The 26,659-nt window shown below is 38.1% G+C and overlaps 1 protein-coding gene across 4 annotated transcripts in view; it reads right to left on the bottom strand.

Moving 5' to 3' along the window:
• MSR1 (macrophage scavenger receptor 1) overlaps positions 1 to 26,659 on the bottom strand; it is an 88,970-nt gene that overhangs the window by 22,765 nt on the left and 39,546 nt on the right. For all 4 annotated transcript variants that reach the window (XR_013446655.1, XM_036086476.2, XM_036086474.2 and 1 more), the window contains exons 7-8: positions 23,423 to 23,512; positions 14,393 to 14,446 (exon numbers count right to left, since the gene is read on the bottom strand). Coding sequence is in view for 3 of the 4 variants with exons in the window: in XM_036086476.2 (XP_035942369.1) it covers positions 14,393 to 14,446; positions 23,423 to 23,512 (144 nt within the window). In the remaining variant the exon portion in view is untranslated. The remainder of the gene's footprint in view (positions 1 to 14,392; positions 14,447 to 23,422; positions 23,513 to 26,659) is intronic.

A 26,659-nucleotide genomic window follows, 5' to 3' on the forward strand; every position in this document is an offset into this window, starting at 1 on the left:
GTTAAATAGAATCTTGGGACTAAATGTCAATTCAATTTACAATGAGAAATGTAATTGCGTCAAAAACTGAAATATTTGTATCTGCTTGACAAGGCCATTTTCTCCCCGAGGACAATCTGCACAGGAAGTCAAATCACAATCAGTGAATTACTGGCTTAATTAATTTATTAATTTACAATGAAACACAGCAGTGAGATTTTGCCTCGGGGACTGGCCAACACTGTTTGGTTAACACATTTTTCCTTATATATGTTAACACATTCAATTTGACATATCTCTGCTCTGATTCATTGTAGTTTAACTTTCTACAAGCAATCTCACTCTTTTTTTTTTTTTTTAAACAATCTCACTCTTCTTATTTCCCAGTTCTGAAGGGAAGAGTAGAGTAGTGATAATTTCTATGTATTCTTAAAAGTCTGTATATAAAATAAAAACATATGAAATATTTATTATAGTAATAGCTTATTCATATTTCTATGACTATAAGATACCAAAAGAAAAATATGTAATAGAGCAGATAATTTACAAAAAGTTTTGTAATTTACATCTGAAGAAGTAATTCCAAATATAAGAAAAGTTAACAAGTTTAGAGGTTATTTTTGCTTTGTTTATTGTAGGCTTTTTTTAAAGATTTTATTTATTTGTTTGTTTGTTTGACAGAGAGCATGCAAGCACAAGCAGGGGGAGCAGCAGGCTGAGAGAGGGAGAAGCAGACTCCCTGCTGAGCTGGGAGCCCGAAATGGGCCTCGATCCCAGGACCCTGGGATCACGACCTGAGCCAAAGGCAAACGCTTAACGCACTGAGCCACCCAGGCGCCCCTAAACATAACCCTTGAGGAGTTCAGTTATTTCAACTGTTAATCATATCGTTTACCTCATGGTCATGTTTTCTCTTTTCTTATTATTTATCGGAATTAGGATTTAGGGTTAAATTTATTACAGTGGTATTTATAATAGAGTTCCAACTGTAATAAATTAAAAAAAAAAAATCTGATTGCAATTTGACCTGGAAGTCCTCACAATGTGGCTGAATTCCTCTAGAAAGAGAATTGATGTTTTCTTTAAGATAATTAGCTTAATGAGGTATTTAGTTACGAAAGAAAGGCACAACCTGGGTATCAGATGTTTGGAGAAGTAGAGTTAAATTTCTCTGGAAAATTACTGTAACGGATTTTGAATCTTACTCTGAAAGTCGAAGGAGACGGACGTTTTGGAAATCCCTTGACAGAGCAGAGAACAAGGTAAATGGAGAGGGTCTCGATGGAGAGCAGGTACGCAGCGTCGTCCGATGGCAGGGGAGAGCATGACACTGTCCAGTGAGGAAATTTGAGGTCTAAGCTGGCTGGGAATTTCAAGACAGTGAAGTCTGAGGTTCAACTTTACACTGTAGACTGTTCTGCTTACATTTTCCTATTATAACTAAACCTTCAGTAAAATCCTCTTAGATTCCCAGGTGGAGCTAGGGTACTTCAAGTGAAGGGAGTGATGTGGTGCTCATTGCATAATGAGTGGTGTGGAAAGAAAGTAGCAGCCAAAGATACCTAGGTTATTAGGTTCCTAAGGCAACTGTAACAAATGATCACAATTATGTGGCTTAAAACAACAAATTTAGGGGTCCCTGGGTGGCTCAGGTCATGATCTTAGGGTCCTGGGATGGAGCCCCGCATCAGGCTCCCTGCTCAGTGGGGAGTCTGCTTCTCCCTTTCCCTCTGCTCCTCCCCCGCCCCTCATGTGTGCTCTCTCTTTCAAATAAATAAATCTTAAAAAAATAAAAAAGTTCCTTCACAGTTCTGGAGGCCAGAAGTCTGAAATCAAGATGTCCACAGGGCCATGTTCCTTTTGAGGGCTCTAGGGAGAAATCCTTCCTTGCATTTTCTTAGCTTCTAGTGGCTCCTGGCAATTCATAACGTTTCTTGGCTTGTAACTACATCACTCCAATCTCTGCCTCAGCCTTCTTCCTGCATCTGTGTGTCCTTCTCTTCTTATAAGGATGCTAGTCATTCAATTTAGGGCCCACCTGAATCCAATATGACCTCATCTTAGCTTAATTACACCTGCAAAGATCCTACTTCCAACTAAAGTCACATTCCGAGGTTTCATGTGGATATGAATTTTTATAACACTCTTAAACCCAGTATCACAGAGGTGGCAGGGAAGATACATGGAGGGATATAATTTTTCTGTATTTTCATCAAACTATTTTACGTAGGAGGCACTTGAATTGCCTTAGAACATGAGTTTAGTGCTCAGTTGTATTTCATTATTAAAGAACAAACTGAACCCCAAGATTTGAGGACTGCAGAATAGCTGGGTAGTAGATATTTGGCTATACGGGAAATTAGTTAGCAAACTCCACCATGATTATACTGAACACCCATAGTTCAACAGCTGAATAACTAAAATAAAGACTGAGAATCTGTTGCTTCAAAATACTCAGATGGTATTGAGCAAATCGAACTTAATTATGAGTACGAGTAAATTACTTCAACGTATGAAAATTAAAAAGTAGCAGAAGGCTATTATTTCCTATATTTGTCAGTTTCGGGGCTGAATTATCAAATAAAACTTTAAAAAGAATCTTGCTAAAAGAAGTGATAAATACTTAAGATGAAAGAAGAACTTTGTGTTTAAAAAGAATACCTCCCTAGTTGTGCAGATCCCCACAAAGGTGTGATGCTTAAGGAGAAGTTTATGTGGGGGAAAAACAAACAAAATGGAAAGGTTGAGTAAGACAAGAGAAGCCAGCATGGTTGGGAGTGTAAGTTGTCCTCAGAGTATCCTGAGCTATAATGTTGCTTCTATTACTGGATTTCCAAATCGCCAATTAAACAGACATGTCTGCCTTTCAAAGACCATATTGTGTTCTTCAAGGGACCGTGCTCATATGTTAGGGTATTTATTATCCTTTTAGAATAATTTTGTTATTATTTAATATTTCATTTCTAAGTGAGTCTTAGTTTTTAGAGTTACTTAGGAAAACAAAAAAATTTATAAAGGGGAGTTTTACCTACTTATTTTTAGACTGTTTACAATTTTGCTCTTCACTTAAAACCATATGGCATAAAAATAAGCAATCCATGAAGATACTGAACAGAGCTAATTTAGAACATGCACATCACAAACTGGCATAAATTACATTATCATTCTTTCTGATTTCTGAAAATGCAGGCCTCAGCCAGACCCCGTAAAGGTCCTATGTCCCTCTTTATAATCTGTTGAGACATTGATAGTGATTTAGCCTACTTGATCCTTCACTTGCCTATTTATAAAATACATATAATAACACCTACCTCCAACAATTGAGGTTTCAAATATGATTATATGTGAAAAAAAATGTATTTTAGGCTAGAAAGTACTATAGAAAGGTAGTGCTAGAATTATTAATTATATTTCATTCTGAAAGTTATTCTAGGAAACTAAAATCATAGACTGTAGGGATTTTGAGTTGTGGATTTTGTGGAGAAAAATGTCTTAAATTTCGCCCAAGAAAGCTTAATCTGTTTAGTTATTGACAGGACTGACAACTCAGTACAGATACTTTGACTTTTCATGAAGAGAAAATTATTTTCTAAAATAACTGAGTGCCCCTTGAATTGGATCGGGAGGTAAATTAAAAGAAAATATGCATTGTCCTTGTCATTGTGTGCTATATTTTGTTTATGCTTGTAACTGTTCAGAGCTCTAGGGTGTTATCAGGACTGCCTTGCCGGATCAGTAGGAGACATTAATGTATAAAGTCTCCATTCCCTTGGCATTTGACAGGAAAGGCCATGATTTCTGTCCAACAGCTGTGTCCACAGGTATTTAAAGATAGATCCTACCTGATGCCTCAAAAATCCAACAAATGAGCATTTCTCTCTCCTCCAGGAAACATTGCTTCCATTTGCTTATCTTAAATTTTGGCTGTTTCAGTGTAATCAAAGTAGATAGGAAGAAGAAAAAAAGCATGGGATAGCAAATTTTGTTTGCATAATCACAGAAAGAAAAGCAGAAAAAAAACCCAACAACAACCATGAAGTCTGGGTTCTCAGGATGAGGTACTAGATGCTTTATCTCCAAAGAGAGGGTCCCAGTGCTTATTGACCAGAGAAGGGGCACAGTCTATATCAGGGAACAGGATGCTTCTCTCCATGAGAAGCCAGGAGACCAGGGCCCTACTCTCAGTTGTGCTACAAACTTCCTTTATGACTTTAGACAAATTGTGTTGCCTGTTTTCATTTTAGTTTCTTCATGTGTTATGACGTTTTTTTGTAATCACCTCACAGGACTTTTGTGAGAACTGTTTTAGTCCATGAATGTACTTTGAAGAAGTTTGAGAAAGAAGTCAAGTTAAAGAGCGCCTGGGTGGCTCAGTTGGTTGGGCGATTGCCTTCGGCTCAGGTCATGATGGCGGAGTCCCGGGATCGAGCCCCGCATCAGGCTCCCTGCTCAGCGGGGGGTCTGCTTCTCCCTCTGACCCTCCCCCCTCTCATGTGCTCTCTCTCATTCTCTCACTCTCTCAAATAAATAAAAATCTTTAAAAAAAATTCAAGTTAAGATGCAATATAATGTGACAGAATTTAAAAATGGGATAAACCAAGATTCAAATTCCTCCACATAAGTACTAGCTGTGTGATTTTGCACTGGTTACTTCATGTTCTAAATCCTCAGGGGAAAAACAGCAGAGTGATAGGCTCCTTGTGAGGATGAAGTGAAGGAGAGCCATACAAAGTGCCCTGCAGAGCACCTGGCACAGAAGGGTCACTCTTTGTACTACAGACATTAGTGTTATTAGTGTTACTATTTCTTAAAAATTCAGATTTGGGAATGGGTGATGGTAGCACGAAAGTATCTATTGTGTGTTAAAGAAGAAATTTTCAACGACTCGTGCTTTGGAATTCCAAGGAGAGCTTGTGGAAATCACACATACTGGTGCACAACCCAAAGCCCTGAAGTAAGCATCTATGTTGAGTCAGCCATTCGTATATGATAGAAGCCTTAGAGGTCATTCTGATGCTCACCTGAGAGCCTGAGAACAACTGGGAGAACGATACAAGAACACAGTGTGGTTACTTAAGAGAGTTCTAAACCTCTCACATTATGGAGGAATTGACCTAATACATTGCTGTCCAGTAAGCACTAAGCACTTAACAAGAATATTATTGAATAGTATGTAATAGCAAAGTTAGGTTGATCCACGTTTTCAGGGCCTTTACCCTATACTCTGAGATCCTGAAGGGGTGATCCTGCCTAACCCATCACTTGCTATTGACCCTACTTGACTGGGCAGTGAGTATGCCCCACTCTCTAAATACAACAGTGGTTAGTCAAGGGAAAATTCAGTATCCAGGCAGAGATAACAAGAGTTCTTCTGAAGGAAAAAAGGTGGCATTCTTTCTCAGACATGACTAGATGTGAATTTATATATATATATATTTTATATATACATACACATATATATACAACTTTGAATTTATATATATATAATATATATACATACACATATATACACAGAGGAAGAGAGAGAGAGAAAGGGAGAGAGATACTGAGTCTAAATGACTTAGTTTGAACTCCTGGATCCATGCCTGAACACCATGCCTGAAGCAAAACCATCTCTTGGAATTCTTAATTATGTGAATCAATAGATTCTGTTTCTTGACTAAGCAGGTTTCCATTTCTTTATACTTAAAAAATTGTTACAAATACAGAGATGGTGATTATTTGACAATAAACATTGGAAGTGGGGCGCCTGGGTGGCTCAGTCACTTGAGTATCTGCCTTTGGGTCAGGTCATGATCCTATGGTCCTGGGATCGAGCCCCACGTCGGGCTCCCTGCTGAGCGGGGATCCTACTTCTCCCTCTCCCTCTGCTTGTGCTCTCTCTCTCTCTGTCAAATAAATAAATAAAATCTTTAAAAATAAATAAATAAACATTAGAAGTAGCTTCCCAGGTCATTCTATTTCTCATTAATCTAGTCACCATTGGCTACTGTCTACTTAAACTGCATTAGCCTGACAATTTTTATAATTTTATGGATTCCATAATGTAAAAGAAGATCCCTGAAATGTGAAAACAAAATACTGACAAGAAACAAATGAAAATGAAATTGCTTTCATAACTACAAAAACAGCAGAATGTCTCAAATTTATCTATGATACAATTTAGGCCTTGAGAACTGGTTGGCAGAGAGGCAGGGCCACCTGAAATAGATCTTCCTCATTCTTAAAGTTCCAGGCCTGCACAGCAAAGATTTAGACATGAGACTGCCCATGCACATGGACATCAGTTCTTGATACCTTCCTGTTACGGACTGAATTATATTCCCCCAAAATGCATCTGTGGAAGTCCTAACACCCAGTGTGACTATATTTAGAGATAGGAGCTCGAAGGAAATAGGTTAAGGTTCATTGAGACCATCTGGGTGGGGCCCTAATCCAACAGGACTAGTGTCCTGAGGGCACCTTGATCTTGTACTTCAGTGTTCAGAACTCTGAGGGAATAGTTTTGTGTTGTTTATGTCCGGTACCAGTCTGTGGTACTTTGTTCTGGCAACCCCTAGCAGACTAATAATACACTTGTTTCTCTTTTTTTCCTCTTTGTGTTTTTGATTAGTTGTAAACAAAATGAGAAATAGAGTACCTCAATGGGTATAAATTTGAAAATACAGCTTTTTCTTTAATTCATAAATGAGAACCAAGCACCCATCCCTGTTATGTCATGATCTGAACACAGTGAAAAACCTTTAACAAAAAATAATCACTTTGTCACTGAAATGTCTACTTTAAAGGCTTAGAAGTTCTATTTCTTTTTTTTTAAGATTTTATTTATGTGAGAGAGAGAGAGAGAGAGAAAATGAGCAGGGGGGGAGGGGCGGAGGGAGAGGGAGAAGCAGGCTTCCCAAGGAGCAAGGAGCCCGATGTGGGGCTTGGGGGACTCACAGGACTCGATCCCAGGACCCTAGGATCATGACCTGAGCCAAAGGCAGACGCTTAACCAGCTGAGTCACCCAGGCACTCTAGAAGTTCCAATTCTTATTTTAAAAAACTACAAAAGTATTTATTGAGTACCTACTAGATGTCTCAATAGTAATATTAATTATTCATTTGGCTACCTTCTGTGATTAATATAATACATGTTCTTTTGGTATAGAAATAGTGTTTCTAGGTATAGGTAATAGAGTAGGTAAGAGATTATAACAGGAGAATATAACAGGACAGTTTGGTGTGGAAGATGTTTTGGAATAGAACAGTCATTTTGTAGGAAAGGAATTACGCCATAAACCATGTGGAGTTCTGGTAAAAATATTGTGTACAGAAACTGAATATTGGTTGGTTCAGGTAAAACAATTTACCTTCCAGCATTTCTAGGAAATGAGAAATCAGAATTACACAAAATTTAATTAGGACGAAGGGTGTTTTTCATTTTGCTAAAGAATTCACATTAGGATTCCTTTAACCAGTTCGCTTAATGAGCATCTGAAAGGTTGCTGGGATTCAGGTGTTTCACTTGGCAGTGAGTGGGTCAAGCAGATGTGAGTAATTCAGGGGAAGCTGGGAATGAAAGTAACTGGAGAGCCCCAGGAAAGGGCAAGTCTGTAGGTTAAGCCACAACGGGAAATATTTCTTGGACATTTTATGTGCAAGTAACTGTGTGGTTCTAGGGAATTTGGTGTTGAGATTCCCACTGCAGGACAATGTGAACCCCTACTTGGACAGGCTTTCATTGACACAAAATAAACGATCTTGTGTTGGTCTAAGACTAAGCTGACTGCAGAATGGGAAGCCGGGACCCAGTTCTCTGAGGAGCAGCCGGAAAGCCATTTTACCCTTTGAGGTTGTGGTTGATGAGAAGTGGTGTGTTGGGTCTATTTCACCTGCATTCCGGCCCAGAACTGGATGAATTTCAAATTTTGCTGGTGCAAAAGCCCGAGCTGGAGCTGTACTGATTTTTTTTTTTCCTTCTAATTGGCTCTGGGAGGAGTTGGGCTGTGTGAGTCAGCTGGGATAGGGACTCATCGGGGCAAGTGCTAACTGCTGGATCCATTCATCATTTAAAGCTCTATTTCAGGGGCGCCTGGGTGGCTCAGTCGTTAAGCGTCTGCCTTGGGCTCAGGTCATGATCCCAGGGTCGTGGGATCGAGCCTCACATCAGGCTCCCTGCTCGGCGGGAAGCCTGCTTCTCCCTCTCCCACTCCTCCTGCTTGCGTTCCTTCTCTCGCTGTCTCTGTCAAATAAATAAAAAATCTATAAAGCTCTATTTCAGTTCATAAGATGTATGAGTTATTCCCATCTATTGTGTTAGTGGAACGTTCAGTGTTTTAGCAACAATGCCCGGACTCACATAAAGCTTTACTTTAAACACCACACGTGTGCTCCGCTCAGTCCTAACGTGGGCTGCCCAGAAACGTGTAGTGAGGAGTTAAAAGGAGACACAGTAACAGAAGAGGAACATCAAAGCAGCCAAACCTCATTCAAAATCATTAAAATACAGCCAGGGACTGAAGACAAGACAGAATATTAACGGGTAGCTCCTTCCCCTGGGGTCCGCAAGTAAATAACTCCTACTATGGATAACGCAAGTTTCACAGGTATTCCAGGGAGACTGTGTTTCTGGATAATAGATTCAGGGCAGAGACCGGGCATAAGAGCTGAACTAGTAGGTGAAGGTGGAAACATAAACAAATACAGATTAACTGAGAACGCTTTTTTTTTTTAATTTGAAATAACGGAAGTCATACTGTAAGGATTTTTGTCTCCTTAGCGTCTTCAAATTATAGGCCCATTCTAGAAAAGCAAATTGCTTATTACAAATCTCTTTCTCAGGGCACGTGGGTGGCTCAATTGGTTAGGCGTCTGTCTTTGGCTCAGGTCATGATCCCAGCATCCTGGGATCGAGTCCCCCATCGGGCTCCCCGCTTGGTGGGGAGTCTGCTTCTCCCTCTCCCTCTGTCTCTCCCCCTGCTTGTGTTCCCTCTCTCATTCTCTCAAATAAATAATTTTAAAAAATCTCTTTCTCTCTTTTCCTTCTTTCTCCACACCCTCCATGCTATGTATTTGTGACATTTACATATAAAAATACATAAAACTAGTGTGGGGTTGTTGAATGGAGTCATAGTTATAAACAGGGCCTTTGGGAATTTGTACATTTAGCTTTGAATTTCTGTTCTTCCATTTATCAGCAGTGAGCTTCAGTTTCCAACCTATAAAATGGGAATAATCATAGTCCCTACCTCCAAGGCTCTTCTGAGGTTTAAATGAGAGAATGTGTCAAAAGCCCCTAGCGCACAGCCAGTGTTCTCTAAATGTTCATTGTTGTTAATTATTTAGTGTTTGGAGGAGAAGGTTCGACTTTGGTCAATTGAATGAGAAAGACCAGAAATCACTTAAGATCGTGCTGAGTCCTCAGTAGAAATCAACTGGAAGACAAATTGATATTTCATATCATTGTATGAGTTTCAAAATAAGACACCTTAAATTCACATCCTAATTATCAGCATGAACAAAGCACAGTAAGAAATACTAACCAACGACACATTGCTAATTGGTATGTTTAGGACAGAGCCTCACACAAAGTGTTTAATTGTACAGCAGGATTTGTTTTTGCTTGACTGAAACACCCTTCCAAGTTGGGTGAGAAAGAGCAGGCAAACCCTTGTGACAAGCATGAGAGCTTGGGGTAGACTTCTCTTCACTGCACATTACTCACGTTGGTATAACTTGTGCATTTGAACTGGGCATTCAGCATCTATTTTTGTCTAAACAGAGAAGAGAAGCCCTTCTCCCCTAATCTGTGGTCTGGGCTGTCAGACAACTTGTGAACTGAGTCCCCTGGAATTTTCTTCCACGATCTCTGGCATCAAGGTCATGCTGTGGCCAATGTCGACCAAGGCCTGCTAGCAAGAGAAGAGGCTCCCCAGGTTTTAGCTGTCCCCCAGCACAGAGCAGCGTAGGAAGTCACATCTGATTAAACCATGTACAAAGAGATCCAACTCATCTCCACGTGTTTGCATTCATGGACTAGTCAACATTGCCAGTTTTCTAATAATAAGGACCGTCTGAAGACTGGCTGATTCCTCTACCTCCTCTTTTTTTTTTTTAATTTTTTTTTCTTGGAGACTCTGGTGTCACACAGGTGCAGACCCAAAGTACCACTGACAATTCTAATTCGTTTCAACCTTTCTGGGCGCTTTCTCATCAGCACAGTCTTGGGCTCTTGCTTTGTCCTTCAGAGGCTGGATTCTTGTTTTATTAGGCTGACATTTTGTTCTGACCTCTGTTGACAGCTTCTGGCCTCTGGCATGCACTCTGTTAAGTCACTTCTTTTATTTATAACTTAAGTTCTTCAGCTCGGCTCAGACAAACTCATTGATTTGTGATCTGGTCACACTCGTATTGCTCTATCTAACGTAAAATCTTATCTTATTCTCTAGCATCGCTCTTTTCGTCCGTGACATTTATTTGGCTTCTCGCATTTTCATTTTGCTTTTCCTCCTACCCTGATTACAGATTTTACATGTCTGCACGATACCAGCAAGGAAGAGCGGTTCCAGTTCAGAGAGACCACTGTGAAGTGTACCTTATGTGTTTAAAGCACTTTATGGTTTTACAGAGCATCCTTCCCCACACAATACCTTATGTGATCCTCACAACAACCCTGTGAGGTAGGTGTCACGATGTCCATTTTACAGGAGAGGGAATGGAAGGGCTGAGAGACACATGGACACATGACTCAGAATTTACTAGAAACCTAAGACTGTGAAGCTTGGGTCTATGTGTAAACCTTGAAGGAAACGAGAGGTGTGACAATGTGATCTGTTAATTAATAGAGAGACCTACACAAATATCACACTACTCTATATCTTCCCTGTTCCTTTTTTTTTTTTTTTTTTTGGTTGGTCTTTTCTTACCTTGTCTCCTTTCTCATTTTTATCCCTTTCTTCACCTACACAAAATATCTCCAGGTCTACTGAAATATTTCTTCATCTTTAGGATCTATAATTGATATTTAAAGTGTAATATACAAGGAGATTTTTAGAATAAAACATTTCAGTATTATTTTTTCATGATCAAAATATTCTTGCTTCAGATAGCCGGGTCATTTAAGGAAACAAGTTCTATTTTTTGGTCTAAATGTGTTGAATGAACTGTCCAAGCTCTACTTTACTTCACTATAAACTTAAGAAAAAAAAAAAAGGTTGTAATTTGTAGAATAAGAAGGTAAACTAAGCTAATCAAAATCAATTTACTTTTTAATATTTTAAGGAATTTAATAATCTTGATCTCCTCCAAACACCTTTAGAGCCCTATTCCTCCCCTTACAAAATTCTGCTGTATTGTAGAAATTGCCCATTTACATGTCTAGGGCTTCCAGGGACAATTAGCTCTATAAGGTGAGAGGCAATAGTCATCTTATTATCTCCTATGTCCAGCTCCAGGAGGTATGCAATGAACATATGCTGAGTGAAGGAATGAGTGAATTAACAAATGCATTTTCTTTTATGTATCCTATCACTTATTGAGAGTATTGTTTTTAAACGTCAAGAACCCACATAGAATCAGTATCCAAGAGATGTCTCCTAGGACCCAACGGGTTAAATTGGGTTCAAAAAACATGAGGTGAGTGGATGGCAGAGGGCTTCTGGCCTGGCTCTGAGAACTGGCATGAGCAGCCCACCAGTCAGTACACGGGAAGCATCCCAGCTAAGGGCGCTAGGAGATGGTGGTGATGGTGGGGTACTGGAGTGGGGAGAGGTAGGAATGTGAGAACAGAGGCCCAAACAGCACAAAGGACCAGGAGAGAAAACTATGTGGAAGCTGCACACCACACAGGAACCAAAGCCATTTGGAGGAGCCACAAAGGGATCTTGGAGTTGGTTGTGCTGATGACTTGTCCAGAGGTGAAGGGCCTTTTAATGAGATGGTAGCAGAGGGTGTCTTGCCCAACCCACCTGATCTTAAAAGGGCCCTGCCCAAATACGATCAGGGGGTTGTACCAGTCCTGACATATATATATAAAAGAGGAAATCAGTGATTATTCTTTTTATATTTAAATCATGCCTGAAAAATATTAAAATTGTATATTAAAATAACTCAATATAAATTATTATTTATCAGAACTAATTAAAGATGGGGAGAATCAGGCATTTTCATGCAGAATAAATTGGTACAACCTTTTTGGAGCCATTTACAAGAAACCATCAAATTGTAAAATGCATGTCACCTTTGAACTATTGACTCTACTCCTAGCAAATCCTCTATTATAAAATAGTTCCACAAGGTCATGTATGAGACTGCTGAATGTAGCATTGCTTATTAAAGCCAAACCATGGCCAAGAAAAATCATCAAGTGTTCATGACTAGGGAAGACTGATGTATTATGGGCACTATGGTATAGCCATATAATGGAATACTGCATAGTCATTGAGAGAAAAGAGCTAGAGCCACATGTCCCGACATGGGCAAGTGACTGACATATTAACTTCAATCAGGTAAAAGCAGAACATATTGTATAGATGTTTGTGTCTATGATTCTTTCTTTTTGAAACATTATGGAGTTATATATACTCTCTATGGGGGTGGTGCATGGAGGGAAATCTGGAGGCCATAAACACTTATACACAGAAATATCTCTATTGTTGCTTTCACAAAGTATGAGCATAAAGTTCAAAACAGCCATGAAAATATCTATAGCTGAAAACATTTCTGAACAAATCTGAAAAAAACATTCAAAGCATTTGATAACCTCAGGTACCAGAAGACCGGGTGGGTGTTCAGTTTAAAAGACTGCAAAACAGAGAAGTTCTTTATTTGCCAAGCTTACCCAGAGTCAAGGTTAAGTAGCTCAGGAAAGTCTCAGGAAAAGGAGAAAAAGAGATAAAAACCACATCAAAGATAAAGATAAAGGCAAAGATAAAGACAGAGATAAACAGGAAGATAGAGAAAAGAGTTACACAATGAGCTCAAGTGAAAATAACCGGAGTGACAGGGAGAAAGGAGACCAGGTAGGATAGAAAGTATTACAGCAGACAAAAGTAATCACATTAAAGAAATGGACAGGAAGGAGAAAAGGTATACTAATGTTTCCATTATCTTACTATAATAGTAACAACACTAATAAGCACTGAAAATGCTAAAGCACTGTGAGGAGACACACAATAATGTTGTTCAATTTAGGGGCAAGAGCCACCAGCAATGCAACAATTGTGAAAAGCATGTACTTGAATGGCTAGCATTCAAGGTGGTGAACCTAAATTGTCTAAGGGCCGTATCCATACACACTACAGGTTAAAATAATTCTGCCATAAGGGAGAGAAATTGGTACTATATTTTTTTAAAATCTTTTTTTTTTTTCTTAGATTTTATTTATTTGACAGGGAGAGAGACAGTGAGAGAAGGAACACAAGCAGGGGGAGTAGGAGAGGGAGAAGCAGGCTTCCCGTGGAGCAGGGAGCCCGATGCGGGGCTCGATCCCAGGACCCTGGGATCATGACCTGAGCCGAAGGCAGACACTTAACGACTGAGCCACCCAGGCGCCCCGGTACTATATTTTTAAATAATAACTACAACTGAAAAATGCTAGATTTTTGGTACATTAAAGAATTAGCCATAATCTGTCTAAAGCAGACACTGTTTGGGTAGAGATTAGGATCACTGTGTGTAGTGGCAGCTATCCCCAGATAGTAGCTATCTCCTGCTGAGAACGCAGGAGGGGGGATTCCTCAGTTCCTTTTCATAATCCTTTCACTTGATCTGTGTGGATTCCTTTCACTTGATCTGTGTGGATTCAGCCTAATACACAAGAACCGACTTAGAGCGTGGCATATTGATGACATCCCATCTAATATTTTGTTTTGAAGGGCCAATGTATATGAGGTCAGCATCCGATCAACAGAGCTCCCTGTGTCAGATCTATTCTGCCGCAATTTTGAAAGTCTAGGATATAGAACACAACTTTTCAAGTTTTTAGTAAAACAAAACAAAACACAAAAACCCCAGCCATCAGAGAATTGGTCGGCCAGGGTTCTCAGATTGTCCAACTTCCTAGCTGGAGTCTTTCAGTTTGCTCAGTCAGTAGGTAAGGAGGATACAATTGTTTCTGTTCATAAACTTGATTTTCCTTCAGTAGATTGAAAGTGGCTTGAAAATTGAACAATTTTCTATGTGGAATTTTTAGAAAACTGTGCTCATCAGAAAAACAAAATACAAATGGGTAATGAGACTCAGAGTTGTATAATTTAATCTATTTGTTTTACTCCAATTAGCATGCTTTATTTGGAGAAAACTGTGGCTGACTTCCACAGAACCTCTGTGGATTCATGCTGAAGTTGCCCACACTCTCCTTGAGCCCAGACCACTATGATCACAGGCTTGTTTATTATAAGGCACACATAAAAACAATGAAACATAAACTTACTTAGTATGCTTCCACTCCCTTTGTCCCCCTTCTGGCCTTTCGGTCCAGGATTTCCTTGAAAACAAACAAACAAAAAGCAACATTTTTTTTTTGTAATTATGGCAATTTAATTATTTAAAAAAAATAACTTGTAAATGGAGACAAAAATGAATTGCTTTAAATGGAGACAGAGCATCACAAGGTAACCCGGAATATCAACTTACCATATCCTACTGTATTCAAATACAATAATGTTGATGTTGATAATAATAATAATGGCTATCATTTTATTTTCACTATTGAAAAATTTTTTAAACTTATTTTATTTAAATTCAATTAGTTAACAGATAGTGTATCATTAGTTTCAGATGTAATGGCTATAATTTTAAAAGTCCTATTAGAAACCTGTCCTTGTTCTGGGTAAGTCCCTTTATCCATTATCTCAAATTATTTATAAGGGCATTAAATATCCCATTTTCCTAAAGCAGACAAAACTGAGGTACAGCACTTTTTGTGCTTATTCATCTTGTTTTTTCCTCTTCTTTGACTTTGCTTTTCTCCCCCCTCCAGGAAGTTTCATGTCCTATCATCTCATCTGAAACCTTGATTCTGTATTTCCCATTACACTTTATGTGGTTTTCCATTTCTTTAGAGGGTCTCTAAAGATGGGCTGTGAATGAATTTCTGAGAATGCTAAGATCCTGATGACCTCATCCTGGGGGAAACTTAGAAGGTCTCAAGGGCATCCAAGGCTATAGGCTACTTCCTTTGGCTTTGAGAAACCTCACCTATTTACAGAAGGGTCTGGTACAAATGCTATCCTTTGATTTGAGGGTCAGGACTTCAAATAGGTACTGGAAACATTGTTAAGACCTTTGATGACTGTTCACGCACAGCTCCACTTTCGAAGGTATATCCAGAAGATCACGTCTTAGTTCCAACAAAGAGATTTTAATGGTAACCATGTCATCTCCTGAGAGTGGGGCTATTCTTGTTTATTGATTCTTCTTCGAACATTCCTCAAATATTTACCTTGCAAGTAATCACCTTTCTTGGCATAAATGTAGGGCTGATCCTAGTACTCTCTTAAGTCAGAATCTTTGTTAATGTTCTTGACTTCCCCCAACAAAATCAAGACCCTCTGTCTTTTCATCCAAGAGCTCAGAGGACATAGTTTCAAATCCATGGCTTTGTCATAGCATACTAACAGCAATTTTAGAAATCTCTATTTGAATTATTTTGCTCTGCTACTTACCAGGTATGTGGCTCAAAACAAGTTTTCAAATCTTTCTGAACTAAAAGCTTATTTTTCCATCAAATGAAAAAATAACACCTTTCATTGCACAGTTACCTTAAAAATTAGCAACAATGTTTATAAAGCATCTTGCCCATAAAGAGATGAATAGAAGAGATGGTAGCTCTTACTGTTTTACATCTTCCAAAGCTTAGCTAGAATGGTCTCTCTGTCATTTTATTCTCAGTGAATGAGAGAGGACTTTGTCATTTCTGTTCACTTTTTATGGTACAATTATTTTTAATTTTACTTTATTTGGATTTTGTTGTTTTCTTTCTTTCCCTAATTTACTTTACTTTGTCTTCATCTGTCTTTGTTTTTGAACATTTGTTCTTATTTACCATTTAAAGAAGATTTTTTGATCCCCAATTTATCAAATTTAAAAATATAAAATTACACTGATAACATGAGAACTGAGATTGAGCACTTAAAAAGCATAAGTTGTTTCCAATTAAAATTCTATTGTGAAGATTTCATGAAATGCCAACCATTCCTTATCAGTGTATGATAAAGGGAATGCCTCTAATCGTTTTGCGTATATGATTACACTGTACATCATTATATTCACTTATTAATTGTGATTTAGTCATTTCAGGTAATGTGAAATTGGCAAAAAATCATTAATTTATAAAAGTACTCAAAACCTTTCCTATTTTTTGGATGATATACTTTTATGAGATACAGTACCTAAGTTTCAGATTCCCAAGAGGAAAAGTCTAAGCTATTAAACAAAAATTGGGAGAGGGGGGATTTAAAAGGATGTAATAATGATCAGTTCTAATTCTTTTCAAAAAGATAATGTAATAAATAAATTTGATCATTTTAGCATTATTTAGTAAAAAGGAAGAGGCTGTACATTATTCTTGGGAGTCTTTTTATACCACAACTGGTTTTGGATAGTTTAAGAACAGAAATGCTTGCTCTAGCCAGAGCAAATGACTCACTTACATCCTGATAGCTCTAGGTTCCTATGATAAATTTTAAAAAAATCAGTTTTTTTTTAAACTTTTGCCTTTTTATCTTATACCACTTTTTTAAAATAATAAAATCTTATCAATAAATACAAATGTCTTATGTCACTCTAGCCTGATTCAGAGATCTCCTCACAGAGCACACTTGGAAATTTTTTCTCACAGGTGAACACATCAAAAACAGCCTTGCTAGAGAACAGGGGTGCATCCCTCCTTTAGAATGATACCTTTTGCTAAAAATGGAGCCCAAGAGCTTTGTCAAAACCTGGAGTTAATCTCCTTTATAAATGACACTCTTCAATCAAAAATAAGGAATTGTATTTCTGAAAGCCATTGAAAAATAAGAAATAGTATGTAATAAATTGACATTCTAACTTTAAATATAAGGGGAGGTATTTTCAATAACATCATTATGATTTCAAGTGTTTTTAGTGACCCTTCTATTAGCTAGACGCTAGGTTAGTTATTTTTACAGACCTGTCATAATTAGCCCAGCTGTTTAGCTATTTCTTTTTCTTTTTTTTTTTTAGATTTACTTATTTATTTATTTGACACAGAGAGAGAGAGAGACAGAGAGAGAGGGAACACGAGCAGGGGGAGTGGGAGAGGGAGAAGCAGACTCCAGGCTGAGCAAGGAGCCCAATGCGGTGCTCGATCCCAAGACCCTGGGATCATGACCTGAGCCGAAGGCAGACGCTTACTGACTGAGCTACCCAGGCACCACTAGCTAAAAATTTTATTATTTATTTATTTATTTATTTATTTATTTATTTATTTATTTATCAGAGAGAGAGAGAGAGACTGAGCACATGCAGGGGGAGCAGCGGGCTGAGGGAGAAGCAGGCTCCCCACTGAGCAAGGTGCCCAATGCCTCGATCCCAGGACCCATGACCCTGGAATCATGACTTCAGCTATTTCAATTTTAGATGTGACCATCCTCCATCCTAAGCCTACAGCTGTTTCCTATTTCCTGAAGTCTCCACCTTCAACCTTCTCACTAAACTTACCCTCTTTCCTCTGTCTCTTCAACCATTCCTTTATCTTATCATCAGCATTTAAATAGTATTTAAAATCTCTTTCAAACAAAAAAAATCAAATGAGAAAACACAACAAACAAAAAACTGACTTCTTTCTTCTCTGAGAGTCAGATTGCTCACGAATTGGCTCCTCCTTGCCTGATCCTCATCTGCAATTCATCTCTGAGCATCCCCGATCTGCTTTCCACTCACCCCACTGAAACCTCTCTCAATAAGGCAACGTCCTTATAGCAATAATGCAAAGAGCTTTCTGTAGAGTTCATCTTCCTTGACCACCTTTTAAAACTCCCTCTCACCTTTGACTTTTTCATCACTCCTTCCCCAGATTTTCTTCCTCACTCTGGCTGCTTCTGTTCAATCCACTGCTCTGTTCTTCCTGCTCAGCCTGTACTTTCACCACTTAAGGCTTCGTCCTGGGCCGCTTCTCTTCTGTCTACTCATGAAATAGTATTAAAATCAATGATTCCAGACTTGTTAATTTTAGCCATTCTGACTGGTGTGAGGTGATATCTCTTTGAGGTTTTGGTTTGGATTTCCCTGATGCCGAGCGATATTGAGCACTTCTTCATGTGTCAGATGTTGGCGGGGATGCAGAGCAAGGGGAACCCTCCTACACTGTTGGTGGGAATGCAAGCTGGTGCAGCCACTCTGGGAAACAGTATGGAGGTTCCTCAAAAAGTTGAAAATAGAGCTACCATATGATCCAGCAATTGCACTACTGGGTATTTACCCCAAAGATACAAATGTAGGGATCTGAAAGGGTACGTGCACCCCAATGTTTATAGCAGCAATGTCCACAATAGCCAAACTGTGGAAAGAGCCAAGATGTCCATCGACAGATGAATGGATAAAGAAGATGTGGTATATATATACAATGGAATATTATGCAGCCATTAAAAGGAATGAACTCCTGCCATTTGCAACGACATGGATGGAACTGGAGGGTGTTATGCTGAGCGAAATAAGTCAATCAGAGAAAGACATGTATCATATGACCTCACTGATATGAGGAATTCTTAATCTCAGGAAACAAACTGAGGGTTGCTGGAGTGGTGGGGGGTGGGAGGGATAGGGTGGCTGGGTGATAGACATTGGGGAGGGTATGTGCTATGGTGAGTGCTGTGAAGTGTGCAAGACTGTTGAATCACAGATCTGTGCCTCTGAAGCAAATAATACATTATATGTTAAAAAAAAAACAAAAAGAAGAAGAAGATAGCAGTCGGGGAAGAATGAATTTGGGGAAATCGGAGGGGGAGATGAACCATGAGAGACTATGGAGTCCGAGAAACAAACTGAGGGTTCTAGAGGGGAGGGGGGTGGGAGGATGGGTTAGCCTGGTGATGGGTATTAAAGAGGGCACGTACTGCACAGAGCACTGGGTGTTATACACAAACAATGAATCATGGAACACTACATCAAAAACTAATGATGTAATGTATGGTGATTAACATAACATAATAAAAAAAAAATCAATGATTCCAATAAACATTTATATAATCATAGCTACAACTTTGTCTTTCTATCTCCGGCCTCTCCCCTGAACTCCAAACCCATATATTCACCGATCTACGAATATTTCCATGAAGGACACAGAGAAAATGTTCAGTAATTATTTGTCAAATAAATAAATGAATCATAAATGGCCTATAGTTTTAGATACTCCTAAACTTTTTGAAGTAAATATGTGAGATTATAACTGCTCTACCCTATAGATCAAGACACCATAAATCGTCCCCTTCTCTTAAGGACTGTTACTGACAGTGTCTTAAGTCCCTCTCATTTCCTGGTGCTGGCACCGTACCTCGTACACAGTAAGTAGGTATTATATGTGGAAGGAAGGGCACAGGGTGGGGAAGGAAAGGAGAGCAGAAGAGAAAATAGGGTGATCGTTCTTAAACTTTTTGCTTTGAAATCTGTCAATGCTTTCAATATTATCCTGATAGTCCAGGCTGTGTCGTTAGTTAGAATATGACGATTATTGGATTTTATTTTTAATTTTACTACCTTCTTTGGACTCCTTTGGAGGAGAGACTCTATTATTCATTGTTTTAATGTACAGTATAACTAAAGTAATACCAGGCACTGATGCTCACATTTCTACCAAATTTGAGTTTTTAAATAAGGCAGTGATATCCTAAGGATATCTTTTGTCAAAGGAAATCCTGCCTCTGCCCTGGCATTTATTTTTTGCAGAGTTCTCTTTCTCCACTCCTTTTTTTAACCTAAAGATTTGGTTCTCAAAATGTGGTCCCTGGAACAGCATCACCTCGATCACCTGGAAACTTAGGAGGACTGAAAATTTTCAAGGGAGCGCAGACCCCAATCTACTGAATCAGAAACTCTGGGGGTAGAGCACAGTACATGGTTTTAATAGGCCCTACAGGTCATTCTTTTTTAAAAAATTTTTATTTATTTATTTGAGAGAGAGAGAGTGCGCATGAGCATGAGCGGGGGGAAGGGCAGAGGGAGAAGCAGACCCCCTGCTGAGCAGGGAGCATGATAGGGGCTTTATCCCAGGACCCTGGGATCATGACCTGAGCCTCAGACGCTTAACCGACTGAGGCACCCCGGTGCCCCTCCTACAGGTGATTCTAATGCCTGGTCACGTTTGAGAACCTCAGACCTAAAGAAACTGTACTTTTTTTTTTTTTTTTAATTGAAGTCTAGTTGACATACGATGTTATAGTAACTTCAGGTACACCGCCTAGTATGCATCTTTTAGTCCAGCACTAACATGACTTCCTCTGTAAGAATTCATCACTCTCTACTTTCTGCTCCCATAGTATTTTGTCGTAATTCATGAATGTTTATTACTTACCATGTTGCATTACAGCTAATTGCTTCTCCATTTTTCTGTCCCTGCTCCTTAAAGGCTGTGCTATATTTATCTAGGGCACCCAGTGAACCCTCATAAAATTGTGCTGGGTTGGTGAATGAATCAATGAATGCTCTCTCAAATACTTTGACTGGAGGGCATGTGTTGAACTGTAGGAATTTGATAGTAGAAAAAAATCCTACAGCTTGTGTAAGCAGTAGCTACTAACGTAAATATAGAACTTGCTTTGTGACAGAATTATTTGAAGTACTTTAAGACATCTATTTATTTGAATTCTGCAAAAATTCTAAAATATGGGTCCTCTTAATAGCCCTGTTTTTTAGATAAGGCAACTGAGGCACAGAGAGGATAAATGGGCGGGGAGGTAGGATATACGATGCTATTTCTGTCAAGTACCAACCATACTCTGCTATCCCTGTATTTCCCAAGAGTGTAAATAACAGACATGGAAGAACTATGTGCCAACATGAAATTCAAAGTCAAACCACTTGACAACCATTTACCCTTCCCAAATGAACCACGTAAGGTTAGATAGTGCACATAAATGTTACAGAATGATCTTGTTGATTAAACTTTAGAAGAGAGGTCATTGTGAGAAATTTCTGGGAGAAAACTCCAGGGTGGAGAGCTGGCTCATCTTGTATACTCAGCTTCAAGCACAGTGTATGAGAAAACAGAGACGCTCAAAACAAAGTGAAGTTATTTTTCATTACATCAGCTAAGTTGTGCTACAGTTACACATCCCCTCTGTGGGTTATTCTTAACATCGTCAGTGACCATGTAGGAAGGCTATATATAACAGACAGATGGTTGTGAGAAAGAGTGAGGCCTTCTTAACATTCTTAAATTTTTTTTTGCCATGTTTCCACTTCTTATGTACTTTCCAGAAAGACAAACTAGTAATTCTGATTTATTTAGAGTGCATAGTGATATTCACTTATGAAGTTACCTCTTATGATTTAATGTAAATAGAAAGTTACAAATAGATTGTACCAGAAAGTGTCCCGGACAAAATCTTACCATGATTTTGTGAGAGACCTATTTGAGAGAGATAGTAGATGCATATGCCATTTTAGCTTTAAACTTAGAATACAGATAAAATATGTTTTCTCACTTCATGGAATTATTTTGAATTATCTTGGAAACTATAAGTAGCTTTGCAATTTTGTCAAATTCAGGGTTTTTAAATATATTTATCTATTGCTTACAAATTGCCCATTTAGGAAATTCAGCAATTCCTGAAGGATGTAGATAATTTCAAACAAATTAACAAATGAACGCTTCTTCCCATTTTGCCAAAAAGGCCTGATTAAAGCTAGACAGTTTTAGAGATGGTTGGTATATAAATATACCATTCAGTTCAGGTAATTGGGTCTGATTGTATCTTGCTTATTTGTGGCTAGCTGATTTTTCTGCAAGACCAATTGCCATTGACACAGTCCATAAACACTGATACTATCAAAAATAACTCCACACACCTATTAAAATTGCTAAAATCCAAAATGCTGATAACACCAAAAGCCAGTGAGGATGTAGAACAACAGGAACTCTCATTCACTGCTGGTGGGAATGCAAAATGACACAGGCACTTTGGAAGACAGTCTGGTGGTTTCTTACAAAATTAAACACAGCAACCAGGAGATCCAGCAATCAAACTTCTAGGTCAACTCATGTCAGCAGCTGTATTCATGACTGCCAAAACTGGGAAGGACCAAGATGTCCTTCAGATAGGTGAGTGGATAAGCCAAATGTGGTACACCCATACATTAGAATATACTGAGCATTAGAAATAAATGAGCTATCTGGCCACAAAAAGATATGGAGAAGCTTAAATGCATACTGCTCAATGGAATAAGCCAATCTGAAATGACTACATACTGTATGATTTCAACTGTATGACATTCTGGAAAAGGCAAAACTACAGAGAGCGTCAAAAGATTAGTGGTTGCACCAAATTGAGAAGGAGTATGGTGGTGATGAGTAGGTAGACTACAGGGGATCTTTAGAGAAGTGAAATTACTCTGTATGATACTCCAGTGGTGGATACATGTCATTATACAAGTGTCAAAATCCACAGAATGTATAAAACCGAATGTGAACTCTAGTATAAACTGTGGACTTAAATTACTAATAATGTATCTATATCGGTTCATCAATTATTACAAATACACCACGTTAATAATGTTAACATGTAAGATGTTAACAATAGGGAAATTGGATGTGGGTTTATGAGAACTCTGTATTTTCTGTGCAGTTTTTCTATAAACCTAAAACTACTCTAAAAAACAAAATCTATTTTTAAAAAACACCTCAATGATAAGGATCCTATTCTCTTAGTCATTTTTTACTTTGAAATTAGGAAACAATAAGCCTGCCTCTTTCTAAAATTTCTGTGTAAATTTCACAATTCAAGCTTAAGCTACAGCCTTTTTCTAAGGAGTAGAAAAAATGTCATCACATATATAAATTTTAAAGAACCTGAACAATGTAGTTTATTAAGAACTAATATATAACAGCAGTCAGTTTACCTTGCACAGAATAGGATTTCTGACCTATCCGTAGATTGCTAACTATAACTCTCCAGGGTTTGGTCAGTTTTGGTTAAAAGGGTATTTATACTTTGCTTGTTTTTCTTTGCTAGTCTTTCCATTCTCTTTGTTCTAACATAGACACCATTCTTCATGTGATTTATGGTTAGGTAGAGTTTATAAATCCTGTCGTCTTTTTTTTTTTTTTTTTTTTTTTCCCTTAAAGACAAATATTTTCCTTTGGGGCATAGAAACTTTCCTTAGGTAGAGAGAAATTAGTTTCAACATGTTTCAGACCACAAAATAAACTTCATGTGAGTCTACTACTCCTACTAGGATGGCCATTGCTTTTGTTATACAAAGAAAATATACATTATCACAATACCTGTCCTCCCGGTCTTCCCCTGTGGCCCTGGGAATCCTCGAGGTCCAGAAAAGCCAAGTGCTCCCTGATCACCTTTAAGACCTGGAGAACCTACATGGTTAATGAAGAAAAACACAGCAGTGATAATTCATTTTTCATATAGATTTGTGGTATAATGAAACAATTTAGTTTTGAATATGCAATAGGCAAATCTCCAAATAAAGGGATAATATTCCTTCCCAAAATTTCATGTGTGACATTGATAAATAATACAAGCAATTGGTAGAAACATTAGCTCACTTAGTACAAGGTAGATATCAGTAAATAACATACTGCTATCACAAATAAGAATACATGAGAAAAAAAATCTTGGAGTTTTGACCAGAAGGCTTATGCAGTCCAATTGGGAATCCTCAAATGGCAGGATTTTGCTGTAGCTGAAATGGTAACTTTGAAATGTACAAGGTAGAAACTGAATTCTTAAGATTTGTTCCCAAAAAAGCACAACTCAAGCAATGAGAAATATATAAAAAATATATATATTTTAAAAACTGTATTTCTATATATTATATATATATATTTTAAAATTGGGATCCAAATGCTGGAATATATTAATCTTTCTTTTGTGCACTTGATTTTACATATTCTATTATAATCCCAAACAATAATGTAACCATATATGTGTGTGTGTGTGTGTGTGTGTGTGTGTGTGTGTGTATAGTATATGAAGATTCATTTATGGGTACATATTATATAAATATACAAATCCAGGTTTTATGTTCTTAAATGAAAACAGCCTTTCTCCCCCTCCCCCAATTACTGTGGTGACCATGAAAACTGCATATAAAAGTATTATTTTCCTGTAGAATAAAATATTTCATCCTGGAGCTCCAGCAGTTTGAAATAAACTATTGTAAAAATTTCATTTTAGATTTTATTATCAGTTCACAGAGATCTCATTAATTCAATTTTCAGTTAACTCCTTGGGAAGCACATTATTAAAAATTTAAAAATTATACATCTTTTTCCAATATCAATCTTTTAATATATTTTCATTAGTTTATAAGTTCCAGGAGGCAGGACTTATACATATTGAGTAAAAAAAAAAAAATCTTTTCTTCAGGTATATTCATACAGACACCTAAAATTGGGCTAACTCGTCTCTAAGAAATGTTAAGTATATTTTAAATTGTTAAGAAATATTATTCAACTGAGTCTAAACTTTGATTCCAACAGATATTAAGCAGAGATCTAAAACAATAAAATGATAAATTATGTTTAGAAATATTCATAAAGTTAGCCCATCTCAAATGAATTTACTCAATATATATTACTTTGTATATATATAAATTCATATACCATATGTATTAAAAATACAAATGTATATATCTACCTATGTATAACAATATATCCATATATCATCCGTAGATAGATTCATATACTGGACACACACACACACACACACACACAGACATACTCACACACTCCACCTTGTAGTATCTATTAGCTGGACTTCGTAGCATACAGCCTAAAAAAGAACTAACATCACTTCTCAAGACAGGCTGATTGATTAATACTTGTATCTTTCTTCATCATCCAAGCAAGACAGTCAGACCTCTGTACTCGCAGTTATTAAGATCTGCCACTCAAATTTACATATAAAAATATTGACTCTAAATGCTCTCTCGGGCGCCTGGGTGGCTCAGTTGGTTAAGCGACTGCCTTCGGCTCAGGTCATGATCCTGGAGTCCCGGGATCGAGTCCCGCATCGGGCTCCCTGCTCAGCGGGGGGTCTGCTTCTCCCTCTGACCCTCCCCCCTTTCATGTGCTCTCTCTCTTTCCTTCTCTCTCTCAAATAAATAAATAAAATCTTTAAAAAAAATAAATAAATAAATAAATGCTCTCTCTTTTTTTTTTTTTTTTTTTACTCTTAGAACATTCCCAACTCTTTATAGAGAGTCTCTTACTGGTGACTCCCATTTTTACCATTTGCTCCATTAATTCAACAAAAATACACTGAGCACACATATGCCAGTCCCTGTCTGTTCCTGGAATTACAAAGGTTTTTATCTAAACAGATCTCCCAGTGTGGAGACATACAGCAAGGAGGTGAACAAATAAAGAAAGAAGGTAAAGAAAGAAGGTAATTTTGGAGATTATAATTTTAGAAAAAAGGGAGAAATGCAATAGAGGATGCCTTGCTTTAGAGAGGGGGGATCAGGAAGAACCCCTCCAAAGATGGCTTCCTGAGTCCATTACAGTGATACTTGGGATTCAGCTGTTCAACTAGGAGTTATGTCACATTGTCAGTGGGCAAACAAAGGAATCTATAAATGAAGTAGATGTGATGCTTTCATAGAAATCACGTTATCTCTAGCCTTCTATTATGGGAGATGTTTAGGCAGGCTCTGCCTATGGAGTTATATGACCTGTTTAATGATGTCTGAAAACATGACCCCTAAATGTAAGTACCATGACTGAACTTTATTCCACGACATCAGATTCTCTGAACCTTTCCAGTGACAATTAGCTAATGTTCTACAATAACCTGTGGCAAGGGGAAAGGGCCTGACACCTGCTGCTAACCCAGAGGCAATCTAAGTACACAGAATCCCAGTCATGGAAGTTAGTGTTTTGAGGGACCGGACACATCATCTGTCATTTTGTAGAGGCAGGAACAGAAGACCAGAGAGATTCAACCATTTATGGGAAGCTGGGCTGATAATTAGTCACATATCCTGGGTTTGCCGCTCTCTATTCAGGCTTCTTTCTGTGGTCCAGCAGACTGGGAAAGAGCAGGGACTCTGAAATCATGCCATCTGGGTTCAAAGACTTGCTCTGCCACTTACCAGCTACTGGTTGATCTTGGGCAAGTCATTTAACTTCCCTGTGCTTCTCTAAAATAGGTGCATTGTTTATCCCTAATCGGAAGTTTGATGTGATGGTTAAGAGAGTTATTGGTAAGTGTAAAACACTTGGAAAAGTGCCTGCCACACAATAAGTGATTTGTTCATCTTCTTTTCTTCCTCCCCCTCTAATTATTCTCGTTCTCCTTCTTCTTCATGATACAATCATTATTTTCACCAGCTTTTTGTCAAGGCTGCTAAATTTAATTTTATTTAATGATATGTACACAGTTTGCAGGCATTTTTGGATTCCTTGGCACAATGTGTTACCTCCTGAAGAAACCTGCTTTCGACACTCAGAGGAAGAGTCTGCAGTCAGCAATGCTCCTTACTCATTTGTATATTTAGGGAG

The sequence above is a fragment of the Halichoerus grypus genome, chromosome 3 (genome assembly GCF_964656455.1).
Source record: "Halichoerus grypus chromosome 3, mHalGry1.hap1.1, whole genome shotgun sequence".
NCBI lineage: Eukaryota > Metazoa > Chordata > Mammalia > Carnivora > Phocidae > Halichoerus > Halichoerus grypus.